General features: G+C 45.6%; 1 protein-coding gene and 1 long non-coding RNA gene across 9 annotated transcripts in view; one reads left to right on the top strand and one right to left on the bottom strand.

The window, feature by feature from the left end:
* Positions 1-472: 472 nt before the first annotated feature.
* LOC111841022 (3',5'-cyclic-AMP phosphodiesterase 4B-like) overlaps positions 473-15393 on the bottom strand; it is an 87479-nt gene continuing 72558 nt past the window's right edge. For 7 of the 8 annotated variants that reach the window (XM_023806444.2, XM_023806446.2, XM_023806445.2 and 4 more), the window contains 10 exons: positions 14596-14708; positions 7777-7870; positions 5656-5831; positions 5374-5472; positions 4944-5108; positions 4527-4626; positions 4225-4379; positions 4013-4135; positions 3706-3888; positions 473-3579 (listed from right to left, as the gene is read on the bottom strand). In XM_023806444.2, coding sequence (XP_023662212.1) covers positions 3202-3579; positions 3706-3888; positions 4013-4135; positions 4225-4379; positions 4527-4626; positions 4944-5108; positions 5374-5472; positions 5656-5831; positions 7777-7870; positions 14596-14708 — 1586 coding nt within the window. In that variant the 3' untranslated portion in view covers positions 473-3201. Of the gene's footprint in view, positions 3580-3705; positions 3889-4012; positions 4136-4224; positions 4380-4526; positions 4627-4943; positions 5109-5373; positions 5473-5655; positions 5832-7776; positions 7871-8424; positions 8906-14595; positions 14709-15393 lie in introns of those variants that run through there. The other variant, XM_072704480.1, reaches the window with a different exon arrangement.
* Positions 13421-14598, top strand: LOC140581542 (uncharacterized). Its single transcript, XR_011984640.1, has 3 exons — positions 13421-13496; positions 13583-13688; positions 14504-14598. It is a non-coding gene; the product is annotated as an uncharacterized lncRNA (long non-coding RNA).

Below are 15393 nucleotides of genomic sequence, written 5' to 3'. Positions count from 1 at the left end.
TCAAATGGGACTTGGAAGAGGTCCTGTTTATTTTTGGTCGGATTAGGCACGTCCCGTGGCGACACTACAGTGGCCCGCATGCCTGCTTTCGTCATCACACGTAATTTGGTAGTATACATATCCCACCCTTGCCCCCATTTGGGCATCGCGATCCGATCGTATCAGTACCTGACTGACTGCACAGAATTTTCATAAGAAGTGATCTAAGGGGAGATCTCTGTTTCCTGTTTTCATTCCAGTTGCACGAGCGAATAAACGAAAAACTAGGTGAAGGGTTGAAAGTTGCACTGGAAGATGGTCAAGCTACCAGTGCACAGTGCTTTTGCATGGCGACTCTGCCATTTTTTTCAGGAAATCGTCTACGATTTCAAGCTGAATAAAGCAAAACCCAAAACCCAGGACATAATTCAGCCAAATTTAATCTGAGGCGATAAAAGATGGTTAAAAGAAAACGCGTCACGTCGAACAGCTATATAGTCATGCTTTCTTTTTAATAACTTTGTTGAAAAAGTATTTAAGATTGTGTAGAACACAATATACAATACTATACCATACATTGTGTGAAACATTTTGGAAAAAACATTAAAATAACCACCTGGAACAACGCAGTGTTCAACAGACATACAAACCCATTGGTCATGCAGATAGTGCTATTCTGGAAAACCATTTGGATACTATTTGGACCCAAAGCTTAAACATAGGTTATGATGTTAAACAGACAACTTGATTTTTAAAACTGCTAACACATCTGGTCAGAAAATAGTTCACATTAGCACAAGAATGACGAGATCACAACTTGTGTGTCATATCAGTTCACATTGGTGTTTATAGTAATTGAAACATGCCACCGATATTTTCATTTAATTTACATTTTTTTTCCCCGTTATGGACTAAGCTGTGTATTGATGTTCGTCACGCTATAACGAGCTAATGAGCTTTGTTCAAGATGAACAGCGATCTGAATTCATGACGCTTAGCTGTTTGTGGAGTTAGAAGCTAAGGCGTCACAATCATCCTATGGGCCCTACCAATTCCACAGCTGTATTTTCCTCTATTTCTTGCCAGTTCGTACATTTGTCAGCAGGATTACACATCTTTTGCATCCTATGGGTTGAGTATGTCTCTTTTAGCTACTGTTCAGGGCACTCGAATGTTGTGCAATATTAAAAAAAAAAAAAAAAAAAAGAAAACAAACAAAAAAAAAATAAAATAAAAATATATAACTATTAAAAAGACTCTAACTCAGAGTCTTCCACATGTTACCGTCCCCATCTTTTTAGGTGACGTTAGTGCATATAAATTAAAAATAAACTTTACAAGAAACATTGTTTTATTTACAAGGAAAAGTATTAAATACACTGTTATAAACAGCAAATGACCCAACATAGGCTCAGGTGCAAGGAGGAGAGACGGAGTGGCTGAAGTCACCATCTCCAAACATAAAGAAACAAGCACTCTCTCTCTCTCTCTCTCTCTCTCTCACACACACAGGCAGGCACACGCACACACGCATGGACAGAGACAAATGTTCTGGGAGTCACGTTCCTTGAATGGTTCCATTTCAGCCCACCTCGATGCACACCCATTTTAGAGCAGAAGACAACACGGCTTTCAGCGTACGGTTTTCAGAAAAATAAAATTCTGCCAACCGCATCCTACACAAAGAAGAGAAATCAACAAAAAGAACTGTTCTGCTTCAAGGAGTATTCAGTGAAATCCAGTCCCGGGGGGGGGGGGAGGGGGGTGGGGGTTCAGCTTCTCCCAGGGAACAATCTTTGAGCATTCTTTTCCAAAAAACAACCCATATTGAAAAAGCTGAAACACCATGCCGTGAATAAGCAAAGATAATAGCATTTTTGGTTACGCCTCAGTTTTAATTGCACAGATACTACGAAAAAACATTAAATCACCCTAAAAGTAAATCATAAAAAAAACTAATTGCAATATCACGTTGCAAGTTATGAGTAAACTGTGCGGCCTAGATATTTTGTTTTACAGTTGCATATTATATAATTAGATATTATTTCCTTAGGAGCCCAAAATATTTCCTTGTATTCAAAATCCTCAGTTGCCAGAAGATAATTACTGCTTGGGCTGACTGACAACTGTCAAATGTGCAAAACTGCTGCAGATTGAAAGACAAAGAAGAAATTTAGAGCATTCTAAACTTCCTTTTTACTCAACTTTGGGGTAAAGTCTACACTGCCAAAATTGCTAACCATTTGGTCTTTAATTCCCAATTCATCTGGGTTTGAGCTGGTATAACCAGGGGCAAAGTAAGTGGAAAAGACTAAAGGAAAATAAAATTATGTGTTGAACAGTTGGAATATAGAGACTAAATTATACCACATGTTCACCGTTAGAACTCTGCTCTTCTGCATTGAAATCAAAATTTTCTGGGTGTTCATATACGAATTATCAGTCCCAGTAAAAAAAGAATAATAATAATATAATAAAATAAAGCATTGTGCTCATGTTAAAACATGTCCATTTGCCCCCCCCCCCCCTTTGTTTCCATCTCCCATGACTGTTATACAAATATGCCTGAAAGCTTCTGTGGGAATAAATGTTTTGTTGAAAGTCCATCCAGAGAGCCAGTGTGTATTAGCTTAGATATTGCCCAAAATCAGCAATAAGGAAGACTTGTATTCTCTCTTTAACTGAGAAACGAAATATTCTGCTCTTGAGCCTTCAGTTAAAAACATCCTTAAACATTGACTGTGTTCAATAAATAAAAAAAAAATCTTAAAAAGACAACTGTAAAAAAGGCACACAGTCTTTAGACAACCGTGACAGAAAAGAGCAAACTGTGTGCGGTACAAATACATGTATATCAGTAGTTCATAAGCTACCTCATGACATCCCATTACAAAAAAGGGACACACGTTGTGAAAAATCTCTCAGTAGTGTCAGCAACACAATGCGAGTCCACTAAGGGTTCCTGATCGGTCTTAATCCTTCATTACTCCCGCCTCAATGTCACATGGCATGGGCTGTCAACCAGTTCCAAGTGACTGCAGCAATTTCCCGAGAAATCCTTCATGATTCCACTGACACCGCCCATTCCCGACCCCAGAAAACGGCTCCGGTCCAGCCAAAGTCAACACCCAGGCTTCTAAAAAGCAGGACCGTGGGATTCTTCCTCACGGCTGAATCTGCCAACGTCGACGGTAGCGGCATGGTTGGGGCACGCGAGGGAGGCTACGTGTCGACGGGTGACGCGTCTTGTGTGATGATCTCGATGTGTGTGGGCTCTGGGGGGTCCTCCTCAGCCCCTGGGTCATCACAGTATACCGGGGAAGAGCGTGTCCCGCTTGGGCTGTCCTCCCCCTGACTCTGCTCGTCCCGCTCCGTGCCCTCTGAGTCTTCCTCCTCCAGTGTCAGCTCGAATTGGAATTTGTCTCCATTGCCAGAGCCTTTGTCTTGCTCGTAAAATGGTGGCGATGGACTCTGAGGGATCATGCTTTGGTACCAGTTCCTGTTGTCTTCCAACGTGTCCAAGATATCCTGTGCATCTGGGTGTACTAGATCTGCCCAGGTCTCCCAGAGAGGGTGTACGATGTAGTCGATGAAGCCCACCTGTGAGAAAGGTCAAACCGAATCACACAATAGAAGATGACTCCAAACTATCAAGTCAAGAAGGCCACTCCTCCAAGGATTTAGTCATGAGCTAAACAAAATTCTGGCTATGCCAGTAACACTCACCTGGGATTTCTCCACAGATGCTGTGTGTTTGTCGCACATGGGGCTGATCTCCATGCCCCGTTCCCGCTCCTTGTCCCCCTGGTGGAAGAACTCGTCCATGATTCGATCTGTCCACTGTCGATACAGTTCCAGGGACTTGGTGGGATTGCTCAAGTCCGCGCAGTGAACCATGTTGCGGAGGACCTGTTTGCCATCCAGACGACAAGAGTACCTTGTTAGGTAACCCCAGACATGACTTCATAACTAATTACTTTGCAAACACCTTTAGCTGGCTGTCTAGGTACCATCTGAGGTGGTGGAACCTCACCTGTATCCTGTCTGTGTAGTTGTCCAGCAGCAGCACTCCAGAGCTGGTTACCTTCTTAGTCTCCACCATGGTTTTCAGGTCTGCCAGTAAGCTCATGTGCTTGGACATGTCAGTTGCCAGCACCTGGAGGGACGGGGTACAGGAAACCTGCTTGTCAGCTCTATGGACTGTGAACTGTGAGCTTCATTGCATCTGCAAGTCGACCTCCTTACCATGTCAATGACCATCTTCCGCAGTGACTGCCGCTGCTTCTTGTTGAGGTTCTGGAAAATGTCGCAGTGCTCCTCCTGTAGCAGCTTGAACCCCACAGCCAGGTGGTGGTTCTCCAGGACCGACTCGTCGTTGTACATGAGGGCCAGCTCTGAATCTACACATAAACAGGGCAGCTAGGTAAGCAGGTATACTAGGTAAACAATGCCCAACGCCAACCACAAACGGCGCCAATCCTCATGCCTGAGATATGAAGCTCGGCCTGATCTCTCCCAGTATTGCAAGGGAAGGAGGAAACACTCACTAGTGTTGATTAGAAATTGATTGGAGACTCCCGGGTGGTCAACATCATGGATGGCTGCGGCAAAGATGGCAGCAAGGATTTCCAGGTCTGTGAAGACGGCCTGTTGCCATAGGTGCAGAGGGAGGTTAGTCATATGAGTAAATAGGATAGTTCGTCCCATTGGACTTATCCCACTGGACAAATATGCAGAGATAGACAGTGCTGAGTGAAAAACATTGCCTTTCTTATAGAACATGCGCTAAATGTGCACCAGACTAGCAGACCTTGAATAAATAAATATGAAACTAAAGACGTGAAACATCCAAATGAAAAACTGAACTCCGTCATACGTTCTGCATAATCTGGAGGCTAGTGGAGGTTAGAAGAGCGACGTGATGGACGTCTGAGGCAAAGTGCGTTGGGAGACAAGGTGCTTACATCTAAAGCAGGTGTGGAGAGGAGGATGTGAGTGGACTGGGCCACGTCGGCCGCATGCAGGCTGTTGTGGTAAGCCACGTCAGAGTGGTAGTGGTCTTCTAACGTCATCATGAAGGTCACAAATGTGTCAACGGGGATCTTAAACGTCTTCATCAAGTCCCTTTCCTGCAAAAGTAAAAATATCATTACTGGGGGAAGGGAAACAATTATAGCATTGTGTTTGAGTGACAGGGTGTGAGAACCAAATTAGATGTGTGGAACGTCCCTTTACCTGAGAAATACATAAACTAGATACCGGTCATCTTCTAGAATTACTATAGTGGCAGATTGCATGTTTTTTATATAAATCATTATATACGAGATAAAGTACATATATGGTGCATAGAGAAAAAGAGGAAGGAAAGAAACTGTAACAGAAGAATGCACTGACCTGAAAGATGGCGTACATGATGCATGTGAGTGGCTTGTTGTTGGAGAACTCAGATACTTTGAAAATGTTGAGGCCCCACTTGTTCAGGTCTTCCAGCTCCTGGAGAAAGCAGAAAGGGCAGGAGTTAGTGTCTTCTGTGAGGAGATCCACAATCAGGACAGTGCTAATCCCATTCAACGCAATTCAGCTAATTTTTGTATAGCACCTAGCAACAACATCAAAAGGGATGAAGTATTTTCTCAGCCAATGATGAACTGTGTTGTTTAAAGATGAGGATGTTACCTTTGAGAGCTGCTCCTCCTTGTCAGTTTTAACTCCAAAGCGAGGGATGCTAGAGTTGGAGACGTTGGGGCCGTGTGTCACCTTCTTTACCCCACTGATCTGTGTCATTAACTGCTTCTTCTTCTTCTCCCGCGTTTTGGACGTGGGAGACGGGATCTCCACGTCGTTCTGCTTGTCTGAAGAGAGAAGGGACAAAGAAAAAGACTGGTTCAGCTTTTTATGCAAAGCTTCTTCAGAGATAATAAATCCACACAAACAAACATCCCCCTCCCACAAATGTCAGGCAACGGAAAAGAACAAAAGCATCACAGAATCCACAATTTTCCCCATGCGGCTGGCATGAAGATCTGGGCCAATTAAACGGCAAAGGCCACAATCCCTTCTAAGACTGCTCAGATTCCAAATCTAATATCCAATTTCAAAATCTTCATTTGGCAAGAAGAAAATCAAGGGTCATGAACTGAAAGATTCTGATCATGGGGTCTGTCTTTGGGTATCTCCCATTTCTCTGGGTGATGTCAACAGCCTTTTGCCACTCAAAAAACCCTTAAACATGCTGTGATTCAAGGGGGCAGATTCCCCTATAGGGTGGAAGGATCTCCATTTTTTGCCTGATTCTTAACCCCCCCAATCCCTACTTGACATCTCAAAGATAATCTGTTTTTTTTTTATATATATAATATTGAGCACAATTTGCTGTTGGGGGGGGGGGTGAGGGAACACTGCAAGAACGTGACCTTTAACGCCGCACTGGCTTCTGTAGTTTGACAGGTATTTCTTGACTGGAATTCAAATCTCAGGTGCTATTTAATCTGTGATACCCCCTCCCCACCAAAGGACATTCAGTTACCGTGGCACTAATTCAAGTGACGGGCGATTTCTCTCCTTTCAGCAATAAAACGTCTCGGTGACAGAACAACACAGCTACGGCATTTCATTTTGGAGCGCAGCAGAGAATGGCTAATTATTCATTAGCATCTCCAGTGGAACATTAATCTGGATTATTACCTCATCGCCGAGTCCTTGAATTTGGCAGAATCTAAGATATCTGAAAAGGGGCTTCATATCTAACCGACTGGATACAGAGGCTGAACTCTGTGGAGAAGAGACCCTCCCTCCAGTAGCCAAAATGTAGAGGCAACCATTTTAGGGTGTTCCGCGACTGTCTCGGTGGGTGTTGTTTTTTCGCAGATGCGGTTTTCCTGGCACACCATCTCACGTGTCCGGAACAGCTGACGCCTCTCATGAATTATTCACGCAGCTGTCTCGTATCTGGGGGGGGTGGGGGGATCGGACCCCCCTCGTAAAACTGCCATGTTCCACTCTTGTTTTTTTCCCCCACATAATTTTATGCTCGGGGATGCTCTGCTCATGGACCAGCGATGTTTGCACCCGTCTGGATTTCGATTTCGTCATGCACCCTTTTTAACATCCATTCCCGACAGTTGCGACGCCTCAGACATGCAATGTCGCATTTCAAGGAGGCCGAAAAGGTTACGACGGAGGGGAAGCCAAGATGGTGCCTGCATCCTGGCGCTAATTGGGGATTTGGGGGTGTCGGTGTGGAGCAATTACAGTATGCTCATGCCCCCCCAATATCTCCCAAGCCCCCCCCCACCACAACACCAATAAAAGCAAACAGAATTTGGCTGGATTGAAGTGCATTCTTCATGCAGTTTTGGGGACTTCGCCCAAAACACCTGAGACAACCCCCCCCCCCCTCTCAAAACCCTACCCCAACTCTATAAGGCTCTAGCTTCAGTAAAACTCAAGGCTATAAATATATTTGATTATCTGAGAAGTAGAGATGGCAAGTGTGTCATAAACCTTGCGGGGGTGGGGGGGGGGGGGGGGGGCAGGCTACATGTGTGGCTCTTTGGGATTGGACCAGACACCTGGAGACACGACTCTCCCGCCCGCCGCTGGACTCTCTCGTCACCTCTCTGGCGCATCCAAAAATACCGAACTGTCACCACAAAGCGTAAAGCTGTTCTGGCAGGAGAAAACAGCGCCGGTCTGCTCTGCAACGCTACTGCTCAGGCTGCATCCCCCCCCCCCCCGCCCCCCGTGCTCCCCTGCACCGCCGCAGTGGGTCTTGCGATGCCCGTCACCGTCGTTTACCTAGGAAGGTGTTGGAGATGAACTCGGACACCTGGTTCCCAGAGCGGCTCATTTCCGACAGGTGAGTCAGCTCCCGGTTCAACATCCTCTTGAACTGGAAGGAAGATGGCAGAGAGATACAGTTAGCATACATTGTTCTCATCTAGAAGAGCCTATATGACAGACACAGCATTTCACCTTAAATGGACCCCGTGAGCGAGCATGTGCTTGGCCATATTCACTACACCGGGGCTCAGTTAGTGAAACCAAGCACAGACATTAAGAGGGACTCTACGGTCGACCCAGATGAACGTTTTCTCCCATAACGGCACTCGGGCATGGAGAGCTACACCAGTTTGCAGCCAGATTCCGAATCAGGGCAACTGCGCGAAAACACCACCAATGTAGCATAAAGAAAACTGATCTCTCATGCTTCTCTCAAACATAATTTCATCCTTAACAGCCTCAAAATCCTCTTTCAGGATGCTGCCCTCAGTCTCCTCCAGGAGCAGCCTGGCTGAAGATGAAGTTCCAACAGTGCAGACATTGTAACGAACATCGAGTCCCATGGCTGACAAAATCCACATCACCCCCCCCCCCCCCTTCCCCATACACAAAGAGTTCCAAGCTCCTAATTCATTAGCGACAGACGGCCGTCCATTTACACACCTTAATGTAACCCCAGGACACAGATAGCAGATAATTAGCCTCAGGCATTTTGGACTCCGATGTAGCAAAAGCCAGGAGCTCTTTTCCACACCAGAAAGCACAAGCGGGATTCCTCTAGTGAAATCCCCCCTTCAACCGTATCCTCACTCTGGTCCCGTGGGCTTAGTAATTCTGGAACCACCCAGATCCGAGCGCAATCGTTCCGCTGTCCGTGTCCGCCGGCGCTTCGCTCGCGTGCCCCATCTCCACGGCAAGGGTCGTCAGCTTTATCTGCGTAGCGCCCCCCAAAAAATACGGGATGGAGAGATCAGGCGGGGCGTGAGGCGAGCAGGCAGGGGGGACCGATGGAGAGCAGGGAGGGGAGGCTAAGGGTCCGAGTGATTGAGCCAGGAGAGCTGCACGCAAATCCAGCCGGACGGCTCTGATGCAGCAAAGGCAGCTCTGAAATCTGATGAATTATGGAGGAGGGAGAAAAAATCCAGGATGCTCTGCTGCTAGAAGGCGGGGGGTGTTGGTACTGGGGGGGGGGGGGGCTTCCTTCTATGGATGAGTATTCTTCCAATGCACACTGAGCTGCAAGTCTCCCTCCTCTCTCTCATCCCCCTCTCTCTCTCCCTTCCTATCCTGCCATCCCCAGCAACATCACTGCACAGCGCGCATGATTTGACAGAAAATGGAGGAAGCCCCCTGCTCAGTTATGCAAATCGGCCGCAGGATATCCAGGCACTGCAGCTCTGCGCCGGCCAATCAGAAAGGCTCTTTTTAGGCCACCTGCCTCGCTGAGCTTTCATCTCTTACCTTTGTTTCCTCATTGGAAACATTTGCATAATTAAAGCACTTAAAAACAAAAAAAAATGTACCACCGTCATTTCATTTATAGTAAGTACAATCATGAAAGCAAGCTGCATTTCAACAACATTTTGGAATGCTTAATTTGGCAGCTATATATATATATAAATGAGTGCAAACCATTTTTTCCAACAATTTTTCTTTGGACATCATGTTATCCAACTGTGTATCGTGTATTGATTTAGGACTTAGAATTTAGGAAAAATACATTTTAAAAGATGGATGTTTCCACAGTAGCTGATGAGTTTGGGAGGGGGGGGGAGGGGGCAACCACCCTTGGGGTCCCTCACGCCAGGGGGCCCACTGCAAAATTTACTGAGAGGACTCCCCCAGCCAGCAAATTTTACTGAGCAACCCTTTTCATGACAAATGAGCACATAACAGAGCATAATTCGCAACAATTTACCAAGAAGTCATTAAGCTGTACCTAGTCCCCCACCGCCCGCCCCCCGTGAGACCCCTCCTCCGCTCCTGCATCCGTCTTCTACTGTATTTGAGCAGCCATTTTACCCCCTTTCATCGGACAGCTCAGGACAACTGTATCTCTGACGATGACATCATCCCGAGTCTCTCCGCCGCAGCCAGCGAGAATGCCATGGCAACAGAGTGACGTAACGCGCAAAGGCTGTCTCCGCGAGGTTCCCCCTTTCCGAGCCGTTTTCGGGATGCGGCCTGCCCATTTCTTTACTTACTTATTAGATATTCGTGATTTAATACAAAAAACATCAGTCCTGTACGTTCACCAGTAAAAACACACACATACGCTGTAAAACTAAATAATTTTAGAAGTATATATTTTCATTTTTAAAATGCACATTATTTTTTGCATGCAGGATCCAATTAAAAATTAGACTGATGCTTAAAATCGCTCCTTTCTACCGCTGATATTTATATGCATTTTCGTGTAGTACCGCACAGCCCATTGGCTGCGGCAGAAGACACAAAAGCCTGTGGGCACGTTATATGAACGACCGAAGGTATTTCTGCTAAAGGATTCCCCTCCACTGTGAGCGAACACATCACACTGTCCCGTCACTTTATCAACCAGCCTACACAAGTGTGCATGTTAACCACGGGCATCTCTTAGTTTAGAGGACCTGCGTTTGGTGCCGGAAAGTTATTAGACGGACTGCCTGTTGCAGTGTCCAGTTAAACAGGCAGACCGAATCAAATAAATTTGTACTACATGTAAAGTCATAAAATGCTTCAGGAAATAGCCATTGATAAAACAATCAAATACAGTATCGCACGTTAAAATGTGAATAAATCAATCGAAGTAAAAAAAAAAAAAAATCTTACTATTTACTGTAAAAAGGCGAAGATTGGAGATATAATTTTTCTTTGCGTGTAAACTTCGTTTGCAAAGAGCAGCAAAATCAGACCAACTTTGTAACTAAACGTGGGCTTTTCCTGCTAATCATGATCGTGTAAGTTTGCTGCCCCAGCCGACGATACGCGCTTTATACGGTCCCGTTAAAATCAGCCTCCATCCCTAAGTATGCAAAATGCACACAATTAGGCAACCGCGCCTATTCATCGGCACGGGATGTTCGCACGTATCCAACGCGGATCCGTTTGCAAAGGCGAGGTGCCGTGATGCAAGGCCCGGTCATGACGGACACCGAACCCAAATGTTTGCTCTCATTTGTGAGTCACAGACGCTTTTTCCCCGGCGCTTCCCATCCCAGCCATTGTGCAAATACCTCATCAGGCTGTGTCACCACACAGATTAACGCGCCCGTGGGAAAAAATACACAGAGGTGAAGGTACATTTCATTCAGAACTACCGCGCATGTCAAACTTGCGTTATGTAATTAACGGAATCTAAACGGGATCATTTTTAATTCTCCCCATACCTTTTTATATTGAATATTTGTGATTTGTATTCCAAGCGGCGCCTTTTCCTTGAACTTTTTTAAACAAATGTTTTCCATCTTAGCTCAGAGTTTCGAGGAAGTTTGTGACTATGACGGCCGGTTATCCTTCTCGACTTCTCTGTTCCCAAATAAAAGAATTGTGTGGAACCAAAGCGTAGCAGAGCTCCACCGTGCAGCATTGGAGGGTCTCTGACATCCAACCCCCCCATCACAACCAGAACCGAGTAAGAAGATCCTAGCTTAATTTCCAAAAGAGAGGAAGTCTGAAAATATTTGGAACCGAAGCCTAGAAACCATGCCCTCCAGGAGAACCTCTTATCTAATTAATGAGCAATTCGGGATTTACCATAAGACGCTGGAAAATTCAGTGCAATCCTTTTATTTTCTCTGGCTTTCAATATCGTATTTTCATACGTCAAGACAATTATTTTATCGGGCTTTTCCCTGCCTTAGACTTTAATTAGAGCAGAAAAGAATACACTCATCCGGAAATGTGTCAAAGGAAGAAGATAAAAGAAAAACAACTCCCATTTTCTAAATGCATTTTTCATGTCACTCATGATGCAAGCAATAATAACAATATTACTATTCTCATGTCAGGTGCATTTAACAAAGGAGCTGGGCTTTTCACACAATGAGGGCAAAGTCAAAGTAACACTGTGACATTAAAAAGTAAGGCCACCCTCCCATAACATACTCAGAGAATGTAAAACCTTTATTTCATTTATCCTCCAAAAAGGAAATTAACCTACCCAAACAAGTCAGTCAAAAACAAAATAAAGACAGAAAAACTATTTCAAGTCTATTTTAACAATGCAAAACTTTTTTTTTCTTTTCTTTACACAAAACCACACTCAGGAACTGTAGTGAATAAGACCACATAATCTAACAACCAAAACTGTTGAAAGTCTTAATTCCAAGCTTTTGCTCCAGAAAAGTACAAACTTTAAAGCAAAAGTTTTAAATGAAAACCCAGCGCATGCCACAACTAGGTAAAACTCACTTGTCTCCGGGAGGAGTTTATCCCAAACTGTTTGTGTTTCTTCATGGGACAGTGCAGTCCCATTCTGGTAGAAGCGGTCCCACACATGGAGATGGCTTTCCCAAGGGTTGGGACAATGGGAATCTGAGTGCCTGAGGAGATCTGTGCTTCTGTGCCCAAGACTGGGAACGATATACTGACTCAGAGAGCTGTGCATTCGTGTGTCTAACGCAGCTGTGACTGCCTTGGGCCACACGCCCTTTTATCGCTGCCCCGTTGGCTTAAGTTCCTCAGCGTGTCTAGCCATTTCCTGGCAAAATCCACCTCCTGCCCCCTGGCTCCGCCCCTCACCGACCACACCCCCTCAACCACAGCCTCAGGTGGAGCCTTATGTACCTCTCTAGTTATGCATTGCAAAATTTGAGCAATTCTCCTACTAGTTGTCTTGCTTGGGGGTCGTAAAACACCCCCCAGTGACCCGTCTGTCTGTGATTTCCTTCACAGCTTAAACCAGCCACAAGCTGGGGGAGGGGGGGGCGGGGGGTTGGAATGGGAGGGGGGGGGACTTAGGGGCATTTTTGCATATGAATAGTTATGTGGAAAATAATCTTTTGATCAGCTTAGTTGGCCAGAAAATACACAGACGCACACAAAATAAAAACTTTTGAACTATTTGTAAAAGTTCAATACTCCTTAACTCACTTGGCTTTGCCCGTTTTTCAGAACATTACATTTAAATGTGCACAAAGCTGCATACACCAAAACACTACTAACACAAAGCAACGTTTTAACATTTTAAGTTTTACAATTTTAAATACTTTTAAACTACAGTGCAACAATACAGCCTCTTGGAACAAATCAAACCGCCATTCTTTTGAAAATCATTTTACCAGTAATTACAACAGAAATCCTGTCAACCGGTTTGAAGCATTCATGACGTTCTGGCACAGAAATGAACCACGGACGTCACAGGAGATGAATAACGACAGATGAAATTTCATAAACACGTCCAGGAGCGTCAGAATGGGAAGGAAGTCAACCTGCAAAAACAGCCTATAGAGAAGCTACAGTTCTGTGGAATGTGCACTAACGAGGCTGGTATGTGTTAATTAACTCACAACGCAGTCTCCCCTTATTTCCGCGCCTAATAGCTTCTGGCAATGAGTCCTGAGGTATGTGTAATACAATCTCCATTTCATTTAAAATAGCAGATCGTTTGAACCTTAGATTTCTCTGCAGCCCTTCAAATAGGGGCTTAGAAGAAACACAAGTCACTTAGTCGTTTGCAGCCAAACAGGACGATTCCTTGCCCTGCTAATATACCCAAGAGTCGGGCACTTAGCCGGACATGCCAGCGAGTGACAGTAAAGTGTGCAGATTTGATTGAATAACTAAATCTATAGCACTGGGTTTTGTACAAGCTTAGCTTTTTTTTTTTTGTTTTTAACAGCGAGAGATCAGGGCACCTTCCAGCAGGCCGAGTTGTGCCCCAGCACGTCTATCAAAGCCAAGAGACTCAATCAGCCATTACGTTGCCTTCTGGCCCTGTTCCCGAAGTGAGTCGAGCAGAATTCCTTTCTTTTATGTCCTGATGACGCCGCATAATAATAATAAAGGGAAAAAAAAAGTTTTTGATTCATGCCATTGTAGTCTGGCGGAACAGGAATGGAGAAGGCAGGAAATCCAAGTCACACTTTAAAACAGCTGCCTTTTCGATTTTCGGGCCTGGCACAGAGGATGGGAACGCTGAGGAGCCGGGCACACTGGGTTTGTTTGGCACCGGTCACGCTTTCATTCAGCATTCATTAAACAGGCGTCCTGCTGCCTGGCAATGCCATCGATTCCCCATTCGCCTTTTCATGTTCTTCACCAGCCATGTCCATGACCAAAAAACACACTTTCATACTTCCAAAAAAGTAAACCTTCCAGAAGTTTCATGTCTTCCTTCTCCCCAAACTAAATGACCAATGAGTTTAAAAAAAAATGAAACCAGAAGCCAGATGACTTAAATAATGAACACATATGTGCTACAGACAAACTCCTGCATTGATACTTAATGCAGAACATTCTTGAACATTTCTGACCAGTCAGTACAGCCATTCCTCTAACACCTGACATCACTCACTGCTAAATATGACGATTCACCTCCTTTATTTTTCTTAGAGTGACGGATTCTTAGGATAGCTTTAATGTTATAAAAATTACAGCCTTGGTTTCCTGCTTCCTCTTACTGTAATAAAACTCACCGGCACGCTATTTTTTTCCTGTCAGCTGCTAGTCCCGCTTGAAAAAAGTCTTATGCAAATGCTGTAACTCCCAATGAAACTGTAACAGCTGAATATCTACTGCATACTTTCTCATTCTCCGACAGGCGCACGTGTGTCGACTCTGACCAGCATCCTTGCTTCACGGGTTTCTAACGAGTTCGAGACGGGCCGGGTTGGTCTCCGAGACGCTCCCTACCTTGTTGGAAGCCATCTCGCTGACGGAGCGGTAGGTCTGGATGGTCTCCAGCTGGTCCAGGCACCAGTCAAGCTCTTCCATAGTCTCCATTGCCAGCTTCTGATAAGACTCCTCTGTAAGCAGACACATGGAGGTGTAATCAGTCTGGAGGGGGTCGCCGGCAGGCAGGGCTCGGTGCGGGGGTCCCGCAGTCGGCCGGCTGTGCTCTTTCATCGCAGCCACCTCCCGCTATCTCGGGGGCTGAGCGGACGGCTTCTCTCTCCCCCTCTCTGGGCCCAAACGGAGCGTTCTGCCTCGTTGACCTTCTGCCTGATGTCAAAGTTCCCCCGAGCGCGTAGGTAGCGATGCCGGTGGGGGGGCGGGGGAGGAGCCTCAGCGGCACAACTGTGCCTTGTTTACGCCAAAGAGTTGCTTTCGGGCAGGAAAGAGTGTTTCCACGTGGAAGGGGAAGTGGTTGTGGAGGGGGGGGTATCTTATCAGCCTCACACAGGCTTAGCTCTGGATGAGCAGATGTGCAGAAGTTACAGAAGTACAAGCAGCCATTTAAAGAAAAGATAAAATAAAAAATGATGAAGATCAGGTGACGAGCTGAGCTGTCCTGGACATCCGCCGAACTGTCTGAACGACGGCACAAATGGTGGCTGGTCCTGCTTCCCCGAACAGGCGATCCCACTCAGATCAGCCTGTTTGCACTTATAGTGCAACAAGTCAAACTATACAGCGCCCCCCCGCACCCCCCAACCACGTTTGCCAACCAGATCAAATCCTTCCCCTCAGACCGGAGGTATGCTCCAAAAG

Source organism: Paramormyrops kingsleyae, chromosome 21, assembly GCF_048594095.1.
Source record: "Paramormyrops kingsleyae isolate MSU_618 chromosome 21, PKINGS_0.4, whole genome shotgun sequence".
Classification (NCBI taxonomy): Eukaryota; Metazoa; Chordata; class Actinopteri; order Osteoglossiformes; family Mormyridae; genus Paramormyrops; species Paramormyrops kingsleyae.
This window is presented reverse-complemented; position numbering and strand designations above follow the sequence as displayed.